Source organism: Oryzias latipes, chromosome 2, assembly GCF_053564925.1.
Source record: "Oryzias latipes strain Hd-rR chromosome 2, Olatipes_Hd-rR_3.1".
Taxonomy (NCBI): domain Eukaryota; kingdom Metazoa; phylum Chordata; class Actinopteri; order Beloniformes; family Adrianichthyidae; genus Oryzias; species Oryzias latipes.
The window spans coordinates 50,863,179-50,887,950 of record NC_136238.1 but is presented as its reverse complement, the minus strand read 5'-3'; the positions used below and the strand labels follow the sequence as shown (position 1 = coordinate 50,887,950).

At 45.3% G+C, this 24,772-nt stretch overlaps 1 protein-coding gene and 1 long non-coding RNA gene across 4 annotated transcripts in view; one reads left to right on the top strand and one right to left on the bottom strand.

The window, feature by feature from the left end:
* Positions 1-24,772, bottom strand: part of LOC144989566 (uncharacterized) — a 368,718-nt gene that overhangs the window by 73,043 nt on the left and 270,903 nt on the right. The window lies entirely within an intron of this gene.
* LOC144988945 (NACHT, LRR and PYD domains-containing protein 12-like) overlaps positions 1-24,772 on the top strand; it is a 192,959-nt gene that overhangs the window by 61,743 nt on the left and 106,444 nt on the right. For 2 of the 3 annotated variants that reach the window (XM_078940351.1, XM_078940346.1), the window contains exons 11-12: positions 6,112-6,285; positions 6,898-7,071. In XM_078940351.1, the coding sequence (XP_078796477.1) occupies positions 6,112-6,285; positions 6,898-7,071 (348 nt within the window). Of the gene's footprint in view, positions 1-6,111; positions 6,286-6,616; positions 6,795-6,897; positions 7,072-24,772 lie in introns of those variants that run through there. The other variant, XM_078940354.1, reaches the window with a different exon arrangement.

Below are 24,772 nucleotides of genomic sequence, written 5' to 3'. Positions count from 1 at the left end.
AGTTTGTTCCCAAGAAAGGAATAAAATCATTTGTTGTTTGGAACTGGCCTGGGTTTACTGCCACAGATGTGAAGGAAGAGACCCCCCCCCCCACGCTGCCTTAAGCCCATCTGAGTCAAAGGCTCTCACGCGCGCTCGCGTGGCACGCACTCAGTCCTCTTACACACGCACGCGCCCTGACACACACATACTCATTCTACAACTCCTGTATAATTAGTTCATTGGTTAGTTAGTTAGTTGTTACTGTTATTTGTTAATAAAGAATACTGCGTTGTAATTATTACTTGTACCGGTAGATTAATTTGCACGGTCACCCCCCCCCCCTCGCGGCCGCCTCCTCCGAAAACAAAATCCTATGGCGGCTGCGAGGAGGGGGTGACCGTGACTCCTGCTCCTTCATCATCTTCTCCGTGAAGAAGACGGGGTTTATTAATTTATTTAAAACCTTAGACCCCACATATGAGCTGTATTGTTAATCCTTTAGAAACTGGTGCTACTCTCAAGGGGGATATTTACTCCTTTTAGTCTGAACTACGAAGTGGGACTTGAAACACAAGTCCAAAAAGGGAGTAAGAGGAAAAATCTTATTCTGAACTTTGATTCCAAGAGTGTGTTCATTTACTTATTCTTCGTCCCAGAAATGGGCGTTACTTTTGTCCTGGGGTGATTAAATAAAAGCAACATTTGCTTGAACTTGTCTGCCGTTTGTACTTATTGCTTTCCTTAAGTAGGGTGGGGGGGGGGGGGGGGGGAATCGGGAAAAAATCGGAAATCGAATTAAAAAAAATAAAATCAGAGATTTTATTTTTAGGCCATATCGCCCAGCCCTACATCACCCCAATTTTAAAATCCCTGCATTGGCTCCCCATATGCTTCAGGATTGATTTTAAGATACTTTTAACAGTTTTTAAATGTCTTAACGGTCTTGCGCCTTCTTATTTATCAGATCTTTTAGTAAGATATGAACCCTCGCGGACCCTGAGATCCTCTGGCACTGGTCTGTTAACCATTCCATTCCATGGTGCACATATTACAATAAAAAGATTTGGAATGTGAGAATGTAAAGTTTATTTCAACTTTTCACAAAAGCTGCAGCAAAATCAGGCATTTTAGGCTGCAATAGTCATAAATAACTGCAACAAAATCCTGGAGGGTGTGATATTTCTAAGGACGCTAATAATGCTACTTATGCTAGTTATACTAGAGTGGCCTGAAGGAAAAAATAATCTATTCGCTTTGTAGATCCTTTCCTTGCATGTTCAAAAAGTCGAGAAAAGGAAAACCACTGGATTCGTTCGGATTAAATATAAACAAAATTTATTTCCCTAACAATATTTTTAAAACATAGTAAAACAAAAAATCAAAACGTTCAATCGGGGTCCTCAAAAGTTTCCAGAGCTGCAAAGCGCCAAGTTAACTGCGTCTTAACTTGCCAGCCTGTTGAGAGACAAAGGAATCCTCTCTGTCCAGCTGTTTCAACCTGTGAATTCAGTCTCCTCCTCTGGAACACAACATGGCGGCCAAACTCCTCCTCTAGACGCTCCGAATGGCGGGCAGAAAAGCCTGCCTACTTCCTTCAGTCCATATTTGGAATCACAGCATCTGTTTTCCGCTCCACCTGTCCGGGGGTCAGTTCACAGACGGACACGGTACGACAATCAAATGAATCCCCATGTGGTCCACCACAATCGGCAGGATCTTTCACAGCAGGCAGTAGGTCTTAACACTTTGTTCTCCACATGTGAGTTGGCCCCTGCAGAGGTTCCCACACATTGAATCAGTCCCAGAGAAGAATAATTTATGGTCCATGTCAGAGCTACAGCCCAGTCTTCCAAATGGCCTTAGAAGATCACAGTCTCTGTTTCCTCTGAAGGGGGGTGAGCTTGGAGCTGCAGTCATAAAAACCCCCACAGAAATGTCAGTTGGGATGTCCCTTCAAATTTCAAATAAAGTTAAAGCACACACTTCAGCACAAGACTAAACTTCAATGTAATAAAAAGTAAGACTGAAAACCCTAATAAAATGAGGACCACAAATATAAATTCCTTCAGGCCAAAAGAGCTTAATGTGTCATAAACTCTTAGAAAATCCCTTTGCTTAAGATGCTAATTATGCTAGCATTAGTACTAGCATTGTGCATTGTGATCAGCATCTGACTAGGCTAATGCGGCGAAAAGTGCCAGCATTGTAGAATTGCGATCAGCATCATTCAAGAAAAACACAATGCTTATTTACTAACCAGGGGGGTTCAAAAAGTGAGTGTGCAGAATATGCGTCCCATGGGTCGCCAGACTGAAGTATGGAAAATTATTTATAGTCCGTTTTTTTTTATTTCACAGCTGTTTGTGCACACATATTTACACGATATGATCAGTAACAGAAACTCATAGGGCACCCCCGCCGCAGCCGCCCCTTCCTCCCTTGGGTCTTGTACAGAGAGCTATGGAAGCGATTCTGTAGCATAATTAAAAATAAAAGTCCAAACCAGAAATGCAGCTTCAATTTCAAAATGAAGCTGCATTTTTTGACTCAAAATGAAAATGATAAAGCAATCCTCCAAAGTGCTTTTCCCTTTTAAAATTTAAAACCGCTTATTCTGTGTCATAATTACAATGAAAATCCAAAGAGGGAATTGCATTTGTGTTGTCACATCCACCCTGTGAACATTGTTGCAATATTCAATTCCATTTAGCATTTCCAGAGGGGAGGCGGGGCGATGACGTCAGTGCTTTCTCCGCGTATCCAGCTGCTAACAGACACAGACATGCTAGGAGCAGCTTTGTGTTAGCGCCAGAGTAAAGGGCTTTGTGATGGTCGTGAACTTCTGATGATTTGACACAGCTTCTCAGGACTACATAGCAGCAGTCCTGAGTCTGCGGTCCGTAGTTTGGGACCACAGCCTCCTTTGGAAGCCCCGCTGTTGAAGGGCACGTGTGGAAAAACTGATGGTTTGAATGGTTCGAAGCTTCTCCCTTGGACTAGCTTTGTTTTCCGATGGAGCTACACTGGAGACAAAGCTAGTCCGGGGAAGCTTCGAAGCGCAGGAGGAAGAAATGCTGCTCAAAGACCTGAGAAACTGTAAACCATCATATGAATTTGTGTTTCAAGTGGTGTCCAGACAAAATAAAGGATGATGTAATTCCCACATATTTACATCCAAGTTGTTTATTGCTGGATTGGCCGCCTGAAGTTCTGTTCCTCCATGGCTAATGTTTTTAGCATGCATTATCCTAACGCTAGCCCTTTTTCTGGGTCCTTGCAGCCAAGAAAAAAGCACTGACTCCACGGATTAAAAAAATTATGAGTGAACAGGCCCTTAAGAATAATCATGACAGTAATAAAAGCACATTTATTTTTAAGTTATTTTCTTTTAGTTTTATTTTATTTTAACTTGTTCTGTCCAACAGCTGAGCAAACAGATTAGAGCTGAAGGACTTTTGTGTTGGACAGGTTTTACTATCACAAAAAGAGGTTATACAGCTTTAGAAGCCAGAGTGTAGATTTGTGTTAACCCCTTTTTGTTTTATTATTTTATTTATTTGTTACAATAGCAGCGTTTACATGGGCAAAAGTAATCAGAAAGAACGCCTAATCGGAAAGAAAAACACGTCATGTAAACACGCAGTTCGGAAAACTCTGCCCCCACCAGACTTGTTTGGATCAAAATTTCTTTCCGATGGAGATAGGTGGGTTATACGGATCGTTTATCCGATCGTTGTTCATGTAAACGGTTCATTCCGATCGTGTGTCACTTGTGCTCTGGTTTACGTCATGCATAGACGGTGTTTCGCTGGGAGAAAGCTTTGGATCTCATACGGGACCAATCAGCTGCTCTGCGGAGGCCCCATGAAAAGCGCCGCTCCGCTCTCGCCCCGCTGGCTCTCCCCTCTCATTCACCCCTCACGAGGGAGATGCGGGGGGATGCGTGCCCACTAACGTCTGGACCCGGCACCCGAGCTCTGCGTTCAGGCTTCGGTGCCAGTGCACCGAGTGAACCTCTCTGAGCAGAGCAGCCGGATTTATTAATATGTGTTTGAGGGGAGGGTGCTTTGTAACGTGTGCGTTTTGTTGTTTTGTTATGTGTGGGAGAATTCAGACTGCGAGCCGACCCGCCGCTCTGGGTTAGTGGCTGCAGGACTCAGGAGAACCGAGCAGAGCTCGAGCCGCCAGTTCACACAGCTGCTTTGGGGTGGTGTGTGAGCTTTTCAGAGCAGAAATGTTGCTCAGTCCTCAGAAACCATTCAAACAATCACGTGGATTTTTGTTTCCAGTTGTGCCCCGACAAAATAAAGGCTGATGATATTCCCACACATTTACGTGCAGCCAAGCTGCAGATTGCAGTGTTTCCCCGCATGGTCCTGGATTTTGTATCCATCAAGGCTAATGTTGTTAGCCCGTGTTCATAGCCTGTCCTTAACCCTTCTTCCAGCTCTGTTCTTGAACAAATAAAGCACTGACCACACAGATTAGATAAGTGACGAGTGAACAGACGCTTCATAACATTCATAACATTGATAAAAGCACGTTTGGAAGATCATCTCGTATATTACCGAGCTGCTGCATAAATGTATGTGACAGCAAAGGTTTGTTTACAAAGGGACTCATTTCCCTTTCGGTAGTTTCGACACTACTGCGCATGCCCAAATAGTTTATTCAGACCGAAAGTGTGACCCATTAGAACGTTTGTTCTAATCGGAAAAAAGTTTTCTGTGCTCATGTGCACGGTTGGATTTTAACCCGACCATTGATCCCATCAAGATATTTTGCCCATGGGACCGCGGCTATTTAGTGTGTGTGGGGAGGGAGAGGGGAAGAATGTGAAAAGGGGGGTGTAGAAGAGAGTAAAAGGAAGAGAGGTAAGAAAGTGGGGGATACAAGCACTGATTTGAATATGTTATTTGAAGTTGTAACAATTACACCAGATCTGCTGGAAAGACAAATGTTACATCAAAGGTAAAATTCTGACACGAAGATGAGCGAAAAAAATCTGTCCATCAATACACTGTGGGTTAGGAGGAGGGATGAAGCAGACAGGGAGCAGTGTGGCAGTGTGCACGTGCACGTGCACGTGGGGGTGGAGATACATGCATGCTGCCGACGTGAACCGTGTGTTCATAAGGGGAACCAGATCCTACCCAGCCAGACCAGGAGAGGGGGGGAGAGAGACCACCAGTCCAGGAGCTCCCCCGGCGTCAGGACCCAAGCAGCCCGGGAGGGGAGGAGGAGGGGACCGCCCACCCAGCCAGGCGCAGAGGGAGGCCCCTGTAGGGGGAGCCCCCCAGCACCGGGAGACATAGGCAAACCCGGCATCTGGGCCCCCAGGCCACAGGACAGGAGTGCTTAGCCGTACCAGGTGGCAGCCATGGGGGCCACCGGGCGCCGGACACCGAGACAAGGGCCAAGGACCAAGCCAGGGCCCCAAGAACCCATGAGCCCTCGTCTCCGTCTCCACAAGCCAGCCTCGGCAACCGACCCGGGCAAACCAGAGATCACCGCGCATCCACAGCTCCATCCCCCCCCATAACCCTACTCACTATAACCCTCCTCACCCGCCATATTATTTGACCCCTCCTCCCATACCCTCCTAGAGGTAGAGCCCCAGGGGATCCCGGTTTATCTGCACTCATGATATAAACTCTAAATAATGTAACATAACAGATCGTTACTCTGTTTGGATATACAAATATGATGTTTGTCTTTTTTAGTTTTTAGTTTTATGCTGATTTCTTGAAATAAACCATTTCCAAATATTTTACAGAGGAGCTGTAGTTTCAAACTGACTTTTCCATTCATTTATTCATCTTCCAAGCGGTTTTGTTTCTTTTGGGGTAACTGGGGTGCCGAAGCCTATCCCGGCCACTCGTGGGCGTAGGCAGGGGACACGACTTTTCCAGACAAATTAAGCTTTTTTTTTTTACTTGTTCATCTTCATTTCAGCTGAAAAAGTTTCATGTTGTGACTTTGAGGTGCTTAACGAGGTTTTACTTTAGAGTCACTGATGCTTTCAAACAAAAACAACTGAGCTGTTGCTGAGAGTTTCTTTGAGCCCAAACCGACCTGGACCTCCAGCTGCATCACTGCTCCTGAACACACTTTTCTGTCTGATTGCAGGTTGGAGGACTGCAGTTTGTCAGAGATCAGCTGTGAAGTTCTGGGCTCAGCTCTGAAGAAAAAGCCGTCTAATCTGACAGAACTGGACCTGAGCTACAACAACCTGCAGGATTCAAAGATTCGTCATCTGTGTGGTTTTCTGGAGAGTCCAGACTGCAGACTGCAGACTCTGAGGTCAGTAAAGAAGCTGAACTCCCTGAAGGAGAAGAATGTGTGAAAAGTAGGAACACTTTCTGAGCAAACCAAAAGTTTTTGTAAGTAAGTAAATCTTTATTTATATAGCACTTTTCAAGGAGGGCAACTCACAAAGTGCTTCATAAAAGTTCAAATATAAGACAAATCAACACAACGTTACATATTAGATCATTGCAAGAAAAAGATTGCATCTAAAAAGGTGGAGGAAGGTAAAATAAAATTAAAATATCAGCTGAAAGATTTCTTAAAGAAACGTCTTCAGTTAACTTTTAAAAAACTTGAAAGAGTTAATCTCATGTAATCCCAACAGGAGGGCGTTCAGAGTTGTGGGGCAACTGTCTGATGTAACCACGACCACAGTTTATCACAACAAGAAAAGACATGAGTGATTATCTTTCAACCTGTCTGGTGAACATGAGAATGTTGGAGACTGGGATGCAGCAGAAGAGTAAGAGAGAAGAGAATAGAAGAAGAGAGATGAAACATGAGGAGGTGACACAGGAAGAACTGAACAAATTAGACTTTGATCTCTGTTTCCTGGACCTCCAGCTGCATCACTGCTCCTGAACACACTTTTCTGTCTGATTGCAGGTTGGAGAACTGCAGATTGTCAAAGATCAGCTGTAAAGCTCTGGGCTCAGCTCTGAAGAAAAAGCCGTCTAATCTGACAGAACTGGACCTGAGCTACAACTACGTGCAGGATTCAGGAGTTCTTTATCTGTGGGATTTTCTCCTGAGTCCAGACTGCAGTCTGCAGACTCTGTGGTGAGTAAAGAAGCTTTGTTACAGCTGTATCTGGTGTGGTTGTGACCTAGGGCAGCTGTTAAGATTTCATAAAAAAACCTGTAGCAGAACAGTTTTAAAGTCTTTCAATGTCCAGCAGGACATGCCACTTGTGTCAGATGTAAATCACAAAGTATTTGGCTAACTATGACAAGCTATGCAGCATTATGGCCATTTAGCGGGACAAGATCGACTGTTAAACATAGTTCACAGCTTGACAGCAGTGGTTTCAGACCCGACTTGTGAGGAAGCGGTGCCTGTGTCGACCAACACCAAGCAAGGCACTCCCTTAAGGTGATGGGGACATAGCAAAAGTCCTTAACGTGAGTCTAGCCAGTGACTCAGCTCCACTCTGCACTGTCAAGGTAGGCTTTCTACATCGAACAATCTGCAGAGTGGGACATGCGAGTAAGGGTCTGCATCATCCCTCCTACACAGACCCCAGGGTGTTTCTCTAAAGGTCAGCACGCTTGGCGCATCACATGCTGATGTGCCCAGCCTGGCCACACACCCAACAGACAGGAGCACTGTGTGCAAAGCAGAAGTTTAATTTGAGGGAGATTTCTAGGTCATGCTCACAGAACAAATAAAAAATTGAATAGAACAAAAAAAAGTGTCATGTCATTGTAACTGGGTGGAGTTTTCTGCTCTGCGTTGTGTTCCGGTGAATAAAAGGCCACGCTTGGATGTTGAGTAAATTTCTTTTAATCCTGGTTAACAGAAAACAAAAATTCACAATGCTGTCCAGAGTTTCTTCTGTGTTTTTTTCCCCCTCATTTATGGCTCAGCGATCTGAGTGCACACGCTCTTTAGCACCTTCCCCCCACAGCATGTAAAGTAATTCAAAAGGAACACATGATTAAAAGAGAAAACTGCACCGTACCTGGTTAACAGAAAACAAAAATTCACATTGCTGTCCAGAGTTTCTTCTGTGTTCTTTTTCCCCCTTAACAATTGAAAAATGCACAAAAAGAAAGAAAGAAAAATTAACCTAAACATCAAAGAAAAATGGCGCGAACCACAATTAGTTCACACGAAGCAGTGCAAATTTGCTCATGCAGCGGGGAAAATAAGTATTGAACACGTCAACATTTCTCTCAAAAAACATATTTCTAATCGAGCTATTGACACAAAATTTACACCAGATGTCGGCATCAACCCAAGTAAAGCACACATAGAAAGAAATCCAAACATTTATGTCCATAAATGAAGTTATGTGTAATAAAGTGAAATGGCACAGGGAATAAGTATTGAACACGCTTACTGAAATTGATTTAATACTTAGTCTAAAAACCTTTGTTGGTGATTCCAGCCTCAAGACGCCTCCTGTATGGAGAAACCAGTGGAATACATTGCTCAGGTGTGATTTTGGCCCATTCATCCACACAAACTGCCTTCAGATCTTCAAGCTTCCGGGGGTCTCTTCTGTGAACCCGGATCTTCAGTTCTTTCCAAAGATTTTCAATTGGATTCAAGTCTGGTGATTGACTGGGCCATTCTAGCAGCTTTCTTTTCTTTTTCTTCAACCAGTTGAGTGTTACCTTGGCTGTGTGCTTGGGATGGTTGTCTTGCTGAAAGATCCACCCTCTTTTCATCTTCAGCAGCCTGGCAGATGACAGCAGATTCTGATCAAGAAAGTCTCCATACTTTTCTCCAGTCATTATTCCTTCAATGATATGAAGTCTACCAGTACCACATGCTGAAAAACAGCCCCACGCCATGATGCTCCCACCTCCAAACTTGACTGTTGGTATGGTGTTTTGGGGGTGATGTGCGGTGCCATTTGTCCTCCAAACATCTTGTGTCTTATGACATCTGAAGAGTTCAATTTTGATCTCATCTGACCAGAGTATCTTCTCCCAGAATGTCACGGGTTTATCCAAATGTTGTGTGGCAAACTCCAAACGAGCTTCAACATGCTTCTTCTTCAAAAATGGAGTCTTGCGTGGTGTGCGTGCATGGAGGCCATGGCGGTTGAGTGCATTACTTATTGTTTTCTTTGAAACAACGGTACCTGCTGATTCCAGGTCTTTCTGAAGCTCTCCACGAGTGGTCCTGGGCTGTTGGAGAACCCTTCTGATGATTGTTCTGACTCCTCTGTCTGAAATCTTGTGAGGAGCACCTGGCCGTGGCAGGTTTATGGTAATGCCGTGTTCTTTGCACTTCCGGATGATGGCCCCAATGGTACTCACTGGAACTTTCAGAAGTTTAGAAAATGCGCCTGTAACCAATGCCTACAGTGTGTTTTGCAACAATAAGGTTGCGTAGGTCTTTGGACAGCTCTTTGCTTTTACCCATCATGCAATGCTTCTTGTCTAACACCTTGCTGGTGAGAAACCTTTTTAAAAGGCATCAATCAGGACTATACCAGCTGATATTACTTTGCACTGATAGGGGGCAGGTTAACCTTCTGAATACTGACAAACTCCAGCTGCTTTCTTGGCTTGCCAGACCTTTTTACCCCTCCTTTTCTTCATGTGTTCAATACTTATTCCCTGTGCCATTTCACTTTATTACACATAACTTCATTTATGGACATAAATGTTTGGATTTCTTTCTATGTGTGCTTTACTTGGGTTGATGCCGACATCTGGTGAAAATTTCATGTCAATAGCTCGATTAGAAATATGTTTTTTGAGAGAAATGTTGACGTGTTCAATACTTATTTTCCCCGCTGTATAGAGCAGCTAAAAATAAATAAAACAACATAAATTACGTAAAATTGACACCACACGATTCCCAACTTTGTGAGTTATGAGTGCAACACACCAACGAACAATTTACAGAGAAATAAAACTAGTAAGGGCGGACACACTGAGGTTCACGTCTTACCTCAGCCACGCCTCACAGCGATCTGAGTGCGCATGCTCATTAGCACCTGCTAGCGTGCTCATGGTGAGTTCCCTTACACTCAGACAGATAAATACTCTGGTGCAAATGTACGAAAACAGCAGTTTAGTATGGATCTGGTGGAATTAAACTAATAAACTTAACACTTGTTACATCATGGTGAATTTGCATAATCACTGTACTGCCTCTCCTCCTAATTCATGTTGGTCAAGGATTGGTGGGCATTCGAGTAGGTGACCTGATGGTGGACTTTAATATTGGGCATGGACTTTTTGAGAACAGCCCAGTGTGTGTTGGACCTGGAAAGAATTATTCCTGGGGACCCCACAGTGAAAATATTTCAACCCACTTGAGCCCAGATTTACGCAGCTTTTTACTTCCTTTGTTACATGAGGTTTATTATTTGGAAAATATGTAACAACTTTCTTTTGAACATTACCATTGATGCAAAAATGGATATAATCCTTAATATTATGAGTTGCTGCATTCCAGATAAGTACCGTAATTACCGGATTATAGAGTGCACCCAATTGCTAGCCGCACCCACCCCTTTTCACGTGCTTAACTTCTTTTATACATACACAAACCGCATCAGTGTACAAGCCGCATGCATTATGCAACATGGTCAGCCTGACCAGTCACATCCTGACTCCCAGACTGAGTGCAATTTATTAGCACACTGTAGGAGCAGATAGCATTGCATCAGCTCATGCGTTTGAGTACACCCACATCTGCCAAACAGCATGGACCTCTATTCTGTTCACAAGTTCCTCAGTTATGTTTTATTTTATTTTATTTTTTTTTAGTTTTTTTTACTTGACAATCTAGGTATCATACATAAAATTACAAACAATAACCATATAATCAACATTACATCCCTCAGTTATAATGAGGAAATTTACATCCGCGATTCCCCATTTCCCATGAGTCTTAGGGGCTAAAGGCGGGTCTAACCCCCGGCTCGCCGCACTGTTGTCAGTGTTTAAAGAATGAGCAGCAGTGGATGGAGGGGCTAACGGGAGAGCATCTCTCCTTCCACTTGTGTCGCGGCAGCATTATGGTGGTAACGGGGCTGGTTAATACACGCGCCTCAGCGCGGCACGTGCGTCAGAAGTTTCCTTCCACAACAAACACTGTTGCTCCGCAGACGCCTCTGCCCTCCCCATTGCGCCGGTGGAAGGAGCAAATCGTGTCTGTGCAGAGCAATCAGACTTAATGCTGTATGTTTTGTGGATGAGGGGCGGATGCGTTGTTACGTGTGGGAGCCTTCAGACTGCCATTGGCCCCGCAGCTCTATGTGAACGAGCAGCAGGAGAACATGTCTCCAGCTCACACGGAGGCTGTGAGCTTTTCAAAGCAATATTCCGCTCAGTCCAAACGATCACGTCAATTTGTGTTTCCAGTCGTGTCCCGACAAAATAAAGGCTGATGTTATTCCCACATATTTACGTGCAGCCAAGCTGCAGATTGCAGCTTTTACCGCATGGATTCATGTTTATCCAGGCTAAATGTTGTTAGTGCCTGTTTGCCTTCACCTAACTGTACTTCCAGCTCCGTTCTGGAAGAAAAAAGCACTGAGCACACAGATTAAAAATAAAATGATGAGCGAACAGGCGCTTCATAATAACCATAACATAGCAATAATAAACGTACGTTTAAAAGATCATCTCGTATATTACGGAGCTGCTAATAGATGGACAAGTGTCACTGTGACTGATGTAAATTTACTCCTGAGCATGCGCTGTTCTCTCCGTTGCGCTGCAGAGCGGCTGTTACGTTCACAAACGTACAGGTCTAGGGCGGAGGTGTACGTAATATAAACACACACAATGAGGAACTTTTAAAGATTTTATTGAACTTGGAGAAGGGGAGGTAGGCACTAAGGTTGAGCCAAAGGAATGAAATTAATAGAACAAAACCCAGCCTGGCTATCAAAGCACTAAAACTAAAACAGGAAAACAAAAGACTCACTGCCTTATCTATAAAGTGGTGATAAAACATACAAGGGGTGGCACCAACCAACTTACCTAGTGTGTCAAACAGAAGACAAGCTGCATGAGGTGTACAGGGTACCCTGTCTTACCTGTCCACAAACCACCCACGATCTCCAACACAGCAAGCTCAAAACATTCATCTGGTTGTGATCCAGAAAGAGCTGTGTCCTCCATTGATTCACAGGAGCTTATATGTAGGGCTGGTGGCTGGCTCTGGGCCTGATTGTGCAGCTGGTCAGGTGTCTTCACTCAGCTCTTTAAGCACATGCAGAGGAAGGAAATAAAAGAAAGACACATGAAAAACCCCTGCATGTAACAGCGGCTTTTCCAAACCCGTTGGTGATGGTGGATTTTTTCACGCTGCTTTTAACGATTGCTTTTAACTTGAAAGCTTCATCATATTGTAGTGGCGATCACGTGCACGTTGGGTCCAATGGCACCAAAGGATTCTGGGATGCGGCCGGGCATGCGTGTTTCTTTTTGTTGAACCATGACTGAAGTGTCTAAGACCTGAAGTGACCTCCATGCTGTTTGGCTGCTTAGAGGTATGTTGAAAAATAAATGCCTTGTTGCTTTAAGTTGGATAGAGTATTCAACCCATGCTCTGAGTCCGCAAGTACGTTAATGGCGGCCCTTAATTAAATCCATAAATTAGCCGCGTCACTGAATAAGCCACAGGGCTGTAAGCGCAGCAAAAAAGTAGCGGCTTATAGTCTGGAAATTACAGTAGTCAGTGCAGCAGAAACATCCTCTCAGAGTCTTTACACTATCTTCTTTCCAAGAGCTTACAGTTTTATTGAAAGTTTTTGAAGATTTTAGAACAGTTTGTAGGTTGGTAGAACATGAATGGTTACGTGGTTGGAGTTTGCCAGGGGAGGCAGAGCTTTAGTTTTAAAGGCATTTTTAATATTACTGTCAGGGTTATGACTTTTTCCTATCAAAGAGGAGAATCATACAGGAAACGAGAGTTTTTGTTAGACTGCTGCAGAAGGAGATGTCTGCCACAGCACAAACAGTTCTGTCTTCCCAGTCCATGGAGCCTCTTTTTGTTGAAAACTAAAGGTTGCAGACATGAACTTGGGCCATTCAATCAGACAAAACAAGAACATCATGTCTTGTATAGTCAGAACTTTTCACGTCAGTGTTTTTTTAGTAAAAGATAGAACCGAGACAATAATGTTATGGGGATAATAGCGTGTAAGCAAATCATAAAACCCCAACAATTACCAAAACATTTATGTAGCACCTTCTCATTACGCGTGGCACATTTAACTTACTGATGGAACCCTGGTAAGGCAAATTCTAGCAGCACGTGGTTAAAATCACCCAATAAAAAGACAGGGGTCCCCAAGAGGAGTGTGCTGAAGACGTCTATACACACAGTCTGCTAACTGACTGGTGGCCACTGATGTGTTCGTACTTGAGGGGATGTAAACCACACACTCTATAATATTGCCAAAATCCCATGGTAAATAAAATGGCCGTAATGAGATGCACAACATTTCCAAGTCCAGACTGCAAGTCTTTTCTCCTACTGTGATTTGGCTACACTACTCATTCCGTAAATATTTACAATTCCCTGAAAGAAAGTTCTCCGTCTGCTCTCACACAGGTGAATCCATAGTTGAATGTAGCTGTCAGGTGTTTCCTCTCAGAGCCAAGTTTCCATCAACACAATCATACATGACTTCTTGTATTCATGTAGATACCAACTGTTATCCCTTAGTTCGTCAACTTTCCTTTACAGTGCATTCACGTTGCTGAGTAGGGGTGTTAGAAAAACTCAATTCAGCTATATATCACGATAGTTCATTTGGCGACAATTGTATCGATTTAAAATGCTGTCAGGACGATATTTAAATAATTATATATTAGCGTCCTTCAGTGTCTAACTCTTGTTTTCTATGGAGTGATATTTCTGCCACCACGATGCACACAAAACTTTCTAAGTTGCACGTGAAAATATTAAATATTTGCTTTTCAATCATTTTTTTCTCTGCTTGGATTTTTTTTTTTTGCTTTCAATTTTTTTTCTTTCAAAAACTTTTATTTTCTTTCAATAACCTTTTATGTGTTTGTAAAACACAAATTTTTGCGTGCGTTGTGTCAAATCTCGCTTTTGTCCTATCTTTGATTTTGCTGACCACTTTGAGCGTGACTTAGGGTGATATGACTGCCACCATTGCCAAAAAAGATATTCGCATGTGTTGTGTGTCATCTCACTTTTTTCCTATTTTTGATGTTGCTGAGTTAGGTTTCAGTTTAGCGTGACCAAGCTGCCATCAAACAGCTGCTGATTGGTCCAGATTCTAACCAATCAGGTGTCTCTGTCTCATATTGACAGTGCTTGGAGGCAGACATGGACTTTGGACTTTGCATCAGTTCTGTTCTAACGGGATTCTGCAGTTTTCAACCATCCTGGCCCGTTTGTCTGAGTAAAACCCAGAAGGAGCAGCAAAGCAGCTAAAATCAAACAGAGATTAGTATTTATTCATGTCAGTGTAGAGACCAATGTGTTTAAAACGTCTGCAGCAGACAAAAAGTCAGAGCTCCAACTCCGTCCAGCAGGAAGTTACACTTTTTAAGATTTTTATCTGAACTATTGTTTGATTTTCATCTATAAATGATGAAATATTAAGAGAAAATAGCATATTTTATGACAATTTTTTTAACTTTGGACAAACACTCAGGAGTTCTAAAACACAAGACACTGAAAATGAACATAAAAGTTAAAAATGCTTCTTCTGCTAAATACAATGAGGTTCCTGTGGTGATCCATCATTATTTTGCTAATTATTGCTTTTCATCTGATCTCAAACACGTATGCAGCATAAAATAACATGTGCTCTAAATCTTTTATTGTTTTGTTTTAACAAACAGATCTTAGATAAAAAACAAAGTTGTTTCCAATAATTTGCTCTGCAGGATTCACAGATCATCACACAGACCTGTAGATTTAATGTCAGCAGATAAACTATGCAGTTTCAGGAGATTCTCAGCCATAAATTCACTAATATGACCAAATAAAAATTAATCAATGCTGAAAAAAGAAAAAAATTATGAATTATTGTTAAAATGATTAAAAAAAAAAAAAGAAAATGTCTTCATCCAAAGAGACAACATTGAGGGTAAGAAGAACTGGTTCGGTTTTTGAGCCTCGGGAACAGACTCCATGTTACATAAATACAGGGATTTTTTTTTTTTTTTTTTTTTTTTTTTTTTTTTTTTTTCCTTTTTTTCTTTCTTTTTTTTTTTTTTCTTCTTTTTAACTTGTCCTGTCCAACAGCTGGGCAGACAGATGAGAGCTGAGGGCCTCTTGTGTTGGACAGATTTTACTTTAACAAGAGGGGTTATTAATCTTCAGACAAACCAAAGGTATGTCTGGATAAACCCCTTTTGTAATTGAGGCCAAACTTTATTAATTTCAATCATGTCTGAAAATCTTTGGTGTTGGACCGGACGGAAAAGGAAAGAGGGGAAGAAGAGAGAGGGACGATAGAGAGAGGGGGGGTAGGGGGTGATAATAGGAGGGGAAGGGGGATAAGACCATGAAGCAGCATAAAGCAACAAGTTTACTGGTTGTTAATCATTATGGTAACGTTCAAATGTAGTACAATAAGGGCGGAGCCTGTCCACACACACACTCAAATGTTATAAACACACCTGCTAGCTGCAAAAAATGTCCACCTGTCGACATATATACAAAACAGATAGTGTTCACACGCATACTTATGCCTTAAAACCAACTAGTGTGAAATATTTCAGTCATTCAGTCATGCAAACTGTAAGTGCAAAGGTGAGCTAACACCTGTGCTCAGGTGAGTGTTTATGTTCTTCTAAAATGGATGGTGGAACGTGGAAAGAAGGAGGGAGAGTGCCCAGCCATCCCCACCCCAAGACCCCCACCGCAGCAGCAGCGGCAGCCGGAATCCCCCCAACGCCACACGGGAACCGGCAGGGAACAACCGCCGCCCGGGCGACCAAGCCCGCCACCCAGGCCAGGGCCAGCAGGACCGCCGCAAGGCCCCCAGAGCCAGAGAGCAGGGAAGCACGGAGGGAGAGAGAGCGCCGCCCCAGCCCAACCAGGAGAGCAGCCCCCCCGCCGCGCCGGGAGAACCCAACGCAGGGCCCCACCGGAGACGGACGCCCACAGCCCCAGACGAGCACCCCACCACCACCCAGGAGTTCCGGGCATCCCCCCGCCCCAACCCCAGGTACGAGCCAGGACCCCCCAAGGGAGACCCGCTCCGCGCTCCAGGCAGCCATCCGCCCGGCCCGCGGCTGGTCCAGGGAGGAGCGGGGCAGGGGCCCGCCGCCCCCGCCCAAGAGGGGGGGAACCCCGGGGAAAAAAAGAGGGCCCACAAGGGGTGTTGTAAATATGGCCCGACCAGGCTCGGCCACAGTTGGAAATATGGCGGGGCCCAGCGCCCAGGAGCAAGGACCAGAACCCACCCCCCAGGGACACGAACACTCCCGGCTCAGATGTAATGTGAACCCCCCCGCCGCGCGGAGAGAGCACCGCCGGGCCCAGGAAGCCGGCACCCCGGGGACACGGCCGCCGTTGCAAAGGGGCCCGTACCCCCCACCAGGGAAGAGGCAGGGGACAGATGGTCCTAGGTCCCACCTTCCTTGCAAAATGTGTGTGCGTGTATGTGTGTTTGAGAGGGTGTGTGTGTGCATGTGTGTGTGTTTATGTTGGAATGTATATATTGAGGGGGGAGGGGTGTGTGTGCTAAGGGGGGTGCAGTTAAAATTGGCGGGTAGGGCACTGAGGGGACATCTCCTGATTACTCACAGTGACGTCCCCTCACCCTCCCCACCAAGGGACCCTAAATGTCTAAGGTGTGGTTAAAATTGGCGGGTAGGGTGCCAGGAGGACATCCGCTGCTTGCTGGCAGTGATGTCCAAGCACCCCCCCTACCAAGGGCCCTACATGTCTAAGGTGCAAATAAAACCGAAAGAGGGGGGGCCCACTCCATACGGCAACCATGGGAGGGGGGCCACTGCCTAGTAAACCCCCCCCCCCAAGGCTCATCGCAGGCTAAGCCCCCCACCCCCTCACCCTATTATGAGGTTATATGAGGAAGGGGGTAAGTTGGGGACAGCTGGTAGACTGTCCCCCGGTGGTCAGACAGCTGCCCCCCCCCCCCCCCCCCCAGCAAGGGGGCCAGGCCCACCCAGCCCAGGGGCCCCACCCCCGGAGGCGCCGACACCCCAGGCCCAGCACCACCCCCCCCCCACACAGAGAGAGAGGAGCCAGAAAGCGTCGGCCCCCCCCAGGAGCAAGCCCAGGCCCCCACCCCCAAACGCCGGCCCTGGAAGAGCTCTGGTCAGGCCTCGACGGGACCGAGGCAGCCGACCGGCCGGGGAAACCGCCGATGGCCTCAGCGGAGACCCCGACCCGTCAACCCCCCCTGCCCCGTACCAATGGTGCCCCCCCCCCTCCCCCAGAATGCCCCCCCACAAGGCAGGGCCGACAAGACCCCCCACCCCACCACCCCCCAGACCCCGCAGCCAAAGCGGATGACACCCAGAGCGACCGGGGGCCCCAAGAGGGCTGTCCCGTCCCGCCCCAGAGCCAGGGAAGGGCCGATCCCAGCCCCAGGTGTAGGTGGGAAGCCCATCCAGCGCCGCTGGGCCCCCCCCCGAGCAGCGCCCCCCGCAAACCCCCCCCAGCACAGGCAAAGGGACCACCCCCCCAAGCCAAGCCAGACCACCACCCCACCCCCCCACCACGCACCCCCACACCCAAGCCCAGAGGACCACGCAGCGCCCCAGCCCGCCCAACCCAGGCGCCGGACCCGACCCCCCGACCAACGGAGCCCCCACCACCCCCCGCCAGGCACCGGAGGCCCCGACCCCCACCCCAGCCCACGGCAGAAGGGCAAGGAGCGGCGACGACCAGGCCCCCCCCCACCCCCTAAGTCACGGAGTTAGCTATGGGAGACCAGAGAGACTGAGCTCTTTCAAAGTTACTTGAACCTTGGGCTGACATTTTTTCCAAGCTGATATGATCAAGCAGCAGATTTCTGTGTTGACTTATATTTATATTTTTCTTGCTTTTCCAATTTATTAAAATAGTTTTTTTAGCAATGCAAAGAGTTATGAAAATGATAGAGCCTAATCCTCCTTCTACATCGATGGCACTCATGTCACCAAGCACACAAAGTGACGGTGAAGCTGTGATTGAAACCTTAAGCCAGACTGATAGATCGGCACATACCTGCTGCCAGAGAGCCTGGACAGGCGTGCAGAACCACAGTGCATGCATGTAATTGTCGGGTAGATTACTGTCACAGTGCTGACAAATGTCTGAGTTACTGAGACCCATCTTGAACATCCTCTGTCCAGTGTAGTAAATTCTGTGAAGAGTTTTGAAATGGATTAGCTGCAGATTTGGACTTTTTGTCAGTTTAAAGGTGTTTAGACAAAGTTCTGACCAAAAGCTTTCATCTGTGCTGATGCTCAAATCCGCATCCCATTTTGTTGTCGGAAGTGAAATATTATTATCTAAATTACATAAAAGTTTGTATATTTTGGAGAGAGTTTTATTCATTGTGAAATTGATCAGAGTGGTAACTACATCTGGTAGCTTTAAATCGTTGTCTCTGTATTTAAACTTTTTAGTAATAATTGATTTAAGTTGCTGATATTCCAAGAAGTTATATATTCCATGTTTGTCTTGAAGTTCCTGGGGAGTTATGAATCTTCTATCAATAATTATGTGCTCTAGTTGTTTTATGCCCCCTGCTTGCCAAGCTGGGAAGTGGATAATCTTTTTGTTTATGAGGATGTCTGGGTTGTTCCAGATGGGTGTCATTTTGCACGGTTGAATTGATGATTTTGATATTTTGAGAAATTCCCACCAGGCTGTTAAGGTGGCATTTATATTGGTACTTTTGAAACAATCCTGTCTTTTAACTATTTGGCTGATAAATGGAAGATCTGACAGGTTGATCTTTCCACATAACGCCTGTTCCAAGTCTAACCATGAGTTGGTTTCTGGATTATTTTTTAACCATTTTAAGATGTATTGTAGTCTATTTGCAAGAAAGTAATTGTGGAAGTTAGGTAATTCTAATCCTCCACAGCTTTTTGCAGATTTTAAAGTTTTTAGACTAATTCTTGCAGGTTTATTGTTCCATAGAAAGCTTGATATGGATGAGTCTAATGTTTTGAACCATTTTAATGGCGGCTGTGTGGGAATCATTGAGAATAGATAATTAACTTTGGGTAAGATTTTCATTTTTACCGTGGCTACCTTGCCCATAAGGGACAGAGGCAGGTTGGTCCAGCGTGTTAGATCGTCCTGTATGTTTTTCAGTAATGGGGTGTAGTTTAGCTGCACCAGTTCTGATATTTTGGGGGGAAAATAAATACCTAGATATTTTATATTGCCTGATTTAACTGGTATTGTGGGTCCTTGCTCCGCATTACTGTTCAGTGGTAATAAAACAGATTTATTCCAATTAATGGAATAGTCTGATATAGAAGAGAATTCATTAATGATTGTTGCCGTTTCATTTACAGAATGTATATTACTTAAAAACAGTAATATGTCATCTGCATAGAGACTAATTTTATGATGGCTGTGTTTGGTTTTAATTCCTTTGATACTCTCATTCTGTCTTATTGCTGCAGCTAGAGGCTCGATAAATATTGCAAAAAGAGAGGGGGAGAGTGGGCAACCCTGTCTAGTTCCTCTTCCAAGAAAAAACCTGTTGGAAGTCTGTTTATTAGTTCTAACTGATGCATTGGGGTTGTGATATAATATTTTGATCCAATTGATGAATGATTCTCCAAACCCAAACTTATGGAGGGCAGCAATGAGGAACTTCCAATTTACTCTATCAAAGGCTTTTTCAGCATCCAGTGATAGTATAGTCATTTCCTGGTTTTTGATGGTGGCAAAGTCTATTATGTTAACGAGTCTGCGGACATTGTCATCCGAGTGTCTGCCTTTGATGAATCCAGTTTGATCAAGGTGAATTATGTGAGGAGTGACTTTTTCTATTCTCTGTGCTAGTGCTTTGCAGATAATTTTTACATCTGCATTAATTAAAGAAATGGGGCGATAGCTTGAAGGACTCGTGGGGTCTTTGTCTGGTTTTAGAAGAAGGATAATGTTGGCAGAGTTCATGTTAGGTGGTAGAGATTGGCTTTCATTGATAAATTTTACCGTTTTATAAAACGTTGGTGCCAGTTGTTCCCAGAATTCCTTATAAAACTCTGCTGGAAAGCCGTCGGGTCCTGGTGCTTTGCTGTTAGGCATAAGTAACAGAGCTTCATGAAGCTCAGACAACGAGAGCGGAGAGTCTAAATTTGTGATTTGATCTTCGTTTAACTTGGGCAGGTTTATATTGTTAAGAAATGAGTTGATGCTTTGTTCTGATGGATTGATCTGTGGAGTGTATAAGTTTTGATAAAAGTCTTTAAACGCATTATTAATTTTTACCGGGTCATGGGTGACATTCCCTGTTTTGTCCATAATAGAAGCGATTGTTGATTTTTCTTTATTAATTTTAAGCTGATTAGCTAGAAATTTGCCAGATTTATTCGAGTTTTCATATCTTTCCAGTCGAAGCCTTTGTATCTGGAATTGTGTTTGTTTATTGATGATGTCATTAAACTGCAGCTTTAAATTTTTCAGGTCCCCCAGTATGTGTTCCTGTGCAGAAGCAGCATAAGCAGTCTCCAGGGTTTTGATTTTATTTTCTAATTCTAATAAATCTGCTTTCTCTTTGCGTTTTTTATGCGTTGAATAAGAGATGATTTTCCCTCTCATGACTGCTTTTGCTGTTTCCCAAAGAATACTTGGTGATATTTCAGAAGTATTGTTGAATTCTAAGAAGGTTGCCCACTGTTTTTTAAAGAATTCAATAAATTCCTGGTCTTTTAACAGAGACGTATTAAACCTCCAGGTTGAACCTGAGGGTGTGGGTACTTCCCTTGAAATAGTAACAGAAACTGGTGCATGGTCACTGATAATAATTGGATGAATGTTGGAACTTTTAATTTCTTTCAAAAGGGAGTTACTGACTAATAAATAATCTAAACGAGAGTGTGAATGATGAACTGGAGAGAAAAAGGTGAACCCCTTAGTGTTTGGATGACAAGAGCGCCAAGCGTCGCAGAGACCCAGATCATTCATGTACTGCTTTAGAATACTTGCAGATCGCCATGTACGCTGGTTTGCTGCTGTGCTGAGTCTGTCAAGTTCAGGGTCCATAACAAGGTTGACGTCTCCTCCTATAATGATTGTGGAGTCAGAGTGAGCTGAGAGTGAGGTGAAGAATCTGTGAAAGAAGGAAGAGTCGTCAACATTCGGACCATAGATGCTGGCGATGCAAAAGTCTTTATTCTGAATGGATATATTAATGATTACAAATCTACCTTCTGGGTCAGTAACTGTATCCTTATGAGTAAATGTAACATTTTTATTAATCAAAACTGCAACCCCTCTTTGTTTGGAGTTGAAACTGGCAGAATACATAGCTGGATACTGGGAACAGCACAGGAGATGACCAGCTGATAAAGATAAATGGGTCTCCTGCAGCAGAGCTATATCTGCTTTAAGATCATTCAGGTGATTTAACACTTTCAATCTCTTTGGCCCAGTGCCAAGTCCACGCACATTCCAGCTAACGATGTTAAGACTGTTCATAGCTGTTCTAACCGGGAGAGTGCAAGGCTAAATAGTGCGTGTGCCCGTCCGTGTGCGTGTGCCCGCTGTGCGTACCTGCTACACTGACAAGCGCTGTGCGTAGGAGGTGGACATGTCTTGGCTGTGAGCTGCATGTTGCGTGCGTCCTGTGTGAGCCTAAGTGAGGTTTTTGCAGTTTGTCAACGTGTGTGTGCGGGATTGCGTGTGCATGCTCTTATGCGCGCTAGTATGCGCGCGCGCCCGTTCCGTGCATAAATAAATACTCACCGTGGTTGCGTTGACTTTACCTGATTCACATATGAGGACATGGGAAGGGGGGGGGACAAGAGAAAAGAGAGAGGGAAAGAGAAAGAACAAAAAACAAAAACAACGAAACAACAACAGAAACATGAATGTGAGAGAAAGAAAAAACACTTTTCCTGAGAGGTGTGGATTATTGATGATCCGATTATTTCCTATTCAATTAAATAAGTTTGCGGGTTTCTTCTGGGCGGCGCAGATGTCAGTGCACCTCTGAAAGCCTTCAGCACAGCCAGGGTGTTACCTCAGGGTCCCGGAACAGCTTGCCATTCACAAAAAGTTTATCAACGGCAACCACCGCGCGTGCTCCAGCAGACAGGTGCTTCCTCCTCAGCGGGAAGAGGATTTTCCGCCGGCGGAGGATCTCGCCTGGAAACTGATCATTCACGCTGTAATGTGTGCCTTTCAGCTCGCGTCCTCTGCTTTTTACCTGCTCCTTTTGTTTATAATGTTCAAATTTAGCAACAATAGGACGGGGACGCTGATTGTCCGGCCTTTTCCCTCCGAGCCGGTGAACCCTGTGGAAGGAGATCTTCTGGACTTCCTCCTTGGGGATCTTCAGATGGTCTTCCAAAAAGGACCTCACCGTGGCCTCGGGGACTTCTCCTGCCTCCTCTGGAACCCCGGAGATTACTAGATTGTCCCTCATGCTCCTTGACTGAAGATCCAGGAGGGTTTCCTTGATTGATCGGTTCTCCTCGGAGAGACGAGCGGTGTCGCTGCTCAGAGTCTTGACGGTCTCTCTGAGGGCCTTGTTCTCCTCTGCGAGCTCCCGCACCTGCTGCTGGCTGAATTCCAGAGACTCCCGCAGACCTTGAAATTCTCTATGGAGGATCTCCAGCAAGTTGAGGCGGCCGTCAAAGCTGGAGAGCTTTTTATCAATCGAGTCCAGGATATCGCTCACGCCGCTGCCTGGAGAGGACGCAGCCCCGGGAGAGTCCTCAGGCCGTCCACGCTTGGAGGAGGGGGTGGTGGTGGCGGTTTTGGGTTTCACCATGACGCAGGTATTGTAACACTCGTCGATGTATTTCTCCAGGTCCTCCAGGCTGACAGAAGCTTAATACTCTTAACAGGTTATGTTAATTTGCCGGAAATATTTTAATATGGCGGAAAAAATGAAAACAAGATCGAAAATGTTTGTTCAAATGCTTACGCGCCGCCGAGTCGACTCACCACACTCGTCTCGCTGGGTCTCGCGATACTACAGCATCACGTCTGTGCCTGCAGTCCGCTCTTGGCAATTCTGAGGAGCGATATACAGGGATTTGATTGGTTAGAATCTGGACCAATCAGCAGCTGTTTGATGGCAGCTTTGTCACGTCAAACTGAAACTTAACTCAGCAAAATCAAAAATAGCAAAACCTTTTTGGGCGGTGGGAATAGTGGCAGTTTATCAAACTACGTCACGTGCAAAAGCGAGATTTGACACAACGCATGCAAAAACGTGTGTTTTGCAAACGCAAAAAAGGTTTGTGAAAGCAAAAAATAAGTTTTTCTCTCTATGTGTCCGGTGGGTGGTGTGGGGCCTGGGTGTCAGCGCCTCGGGGGATGGGACCTCTGGGCTGAGGGGACCTGGGCCCTATGCTTTGACCAAAAGGGGACAGTCCACCAGCTGTCCCTGACCTACCCCCTTCCTCGTATAATCTTATATAAGAGTGAGTGGGTGGGGGGTTTAGCCTGCAATGCACCTTGGGGGAGGAGCTACTTGGCAGTGCCCCCCCCCCCCCCCATGGTTGCCGTATGGAATGGGCCCCCCCTCTCTCGGTTTTATTTGCACCTTAGACATGTAGGGCCCTTGGTAGGGGGGGGTGCTTATATAAGTGAGCAGGCTCTGGATGGATGATAGTAGAAGGTGAGCAGCAGGTTGGTGCTGATGTTGTTCTTCCTCAGGAAGTGCAGACGCTGCTGAGCCTTCTTGATGATGGCTGTGGTGTTGGCTGTCCAGGAGAGGTTGGCAGAGATGATGATGCAGAGGAACTTGAAGGTGTGGGCCCTCTCTACATACTCCCCATTTATCAGGAGGTGGGTTGGGTCCATGCCATGTTTCCTGAAGTCGATGATGATCTCCATGGTTTTGTTGGTGTTCAGGGTGAGGTTGTTCTCCAATGACCAGGTTGTCAACTTCAGGACTTCCTCTCTGAAGGCAGACTCCTCCCCCCTGGGAATGAGTCCGACCACCGTGGTGTCGTCGGCAAACTTGATGATGCAGTTGTTGTTGTGGGCTGGACTGCAGTCGTAAGTGTTTAGGCAGTACAGCAGGGGGCTTAGCACACAGCCCTGTGGGGCGCCGATGCTCAGTGTGCGGGTGGTGGAGCGGTGGGGGCCAAGTCTCACAGTCTGTGTTCCAGTTGCATGTGAGGGGTGGGGGGGGCAAGAGTGAGCAGTTTATCGTAGTCTGTCCGGGATTATTGTGTTGAAAGCAAAACTGTAATCCACAAAGAGCATCCGGACGTAGCTCTGCTGCTGCTCCAGGTGGTTTAGCGCGGAGTGGAGAGCCATGGCTATGGCGTCCATTGTGGATCTGTTCTTGCGGTATGCAAACTGGTGGGTGTCCAAGTCAGTGGGGAGGTGGTCTCTGATGTGCGGGAGGATCAGCCTTTCAGAGCACTTCATTATGACCGGCGTGAGGACCACTGGGCGATAGTCATTGAGGCCTTCAGCTCTCATCTGTCTGCCCAGCTGTTGGACAGGACAAGTAAAAAAAAGAAAAGAAAAAAGAAAAATATTTGTTTTGGAAACCAGACAATGTTGACTGTTACCTTTATATTTTTAAGTTACCTTAATCAGAATCAGAATCATCATCAGAATCCTTTTTTGTCATACGCACAGCTTTTACACCGACATACGAAATTACTTCCAGTGCAACCCGAACAAG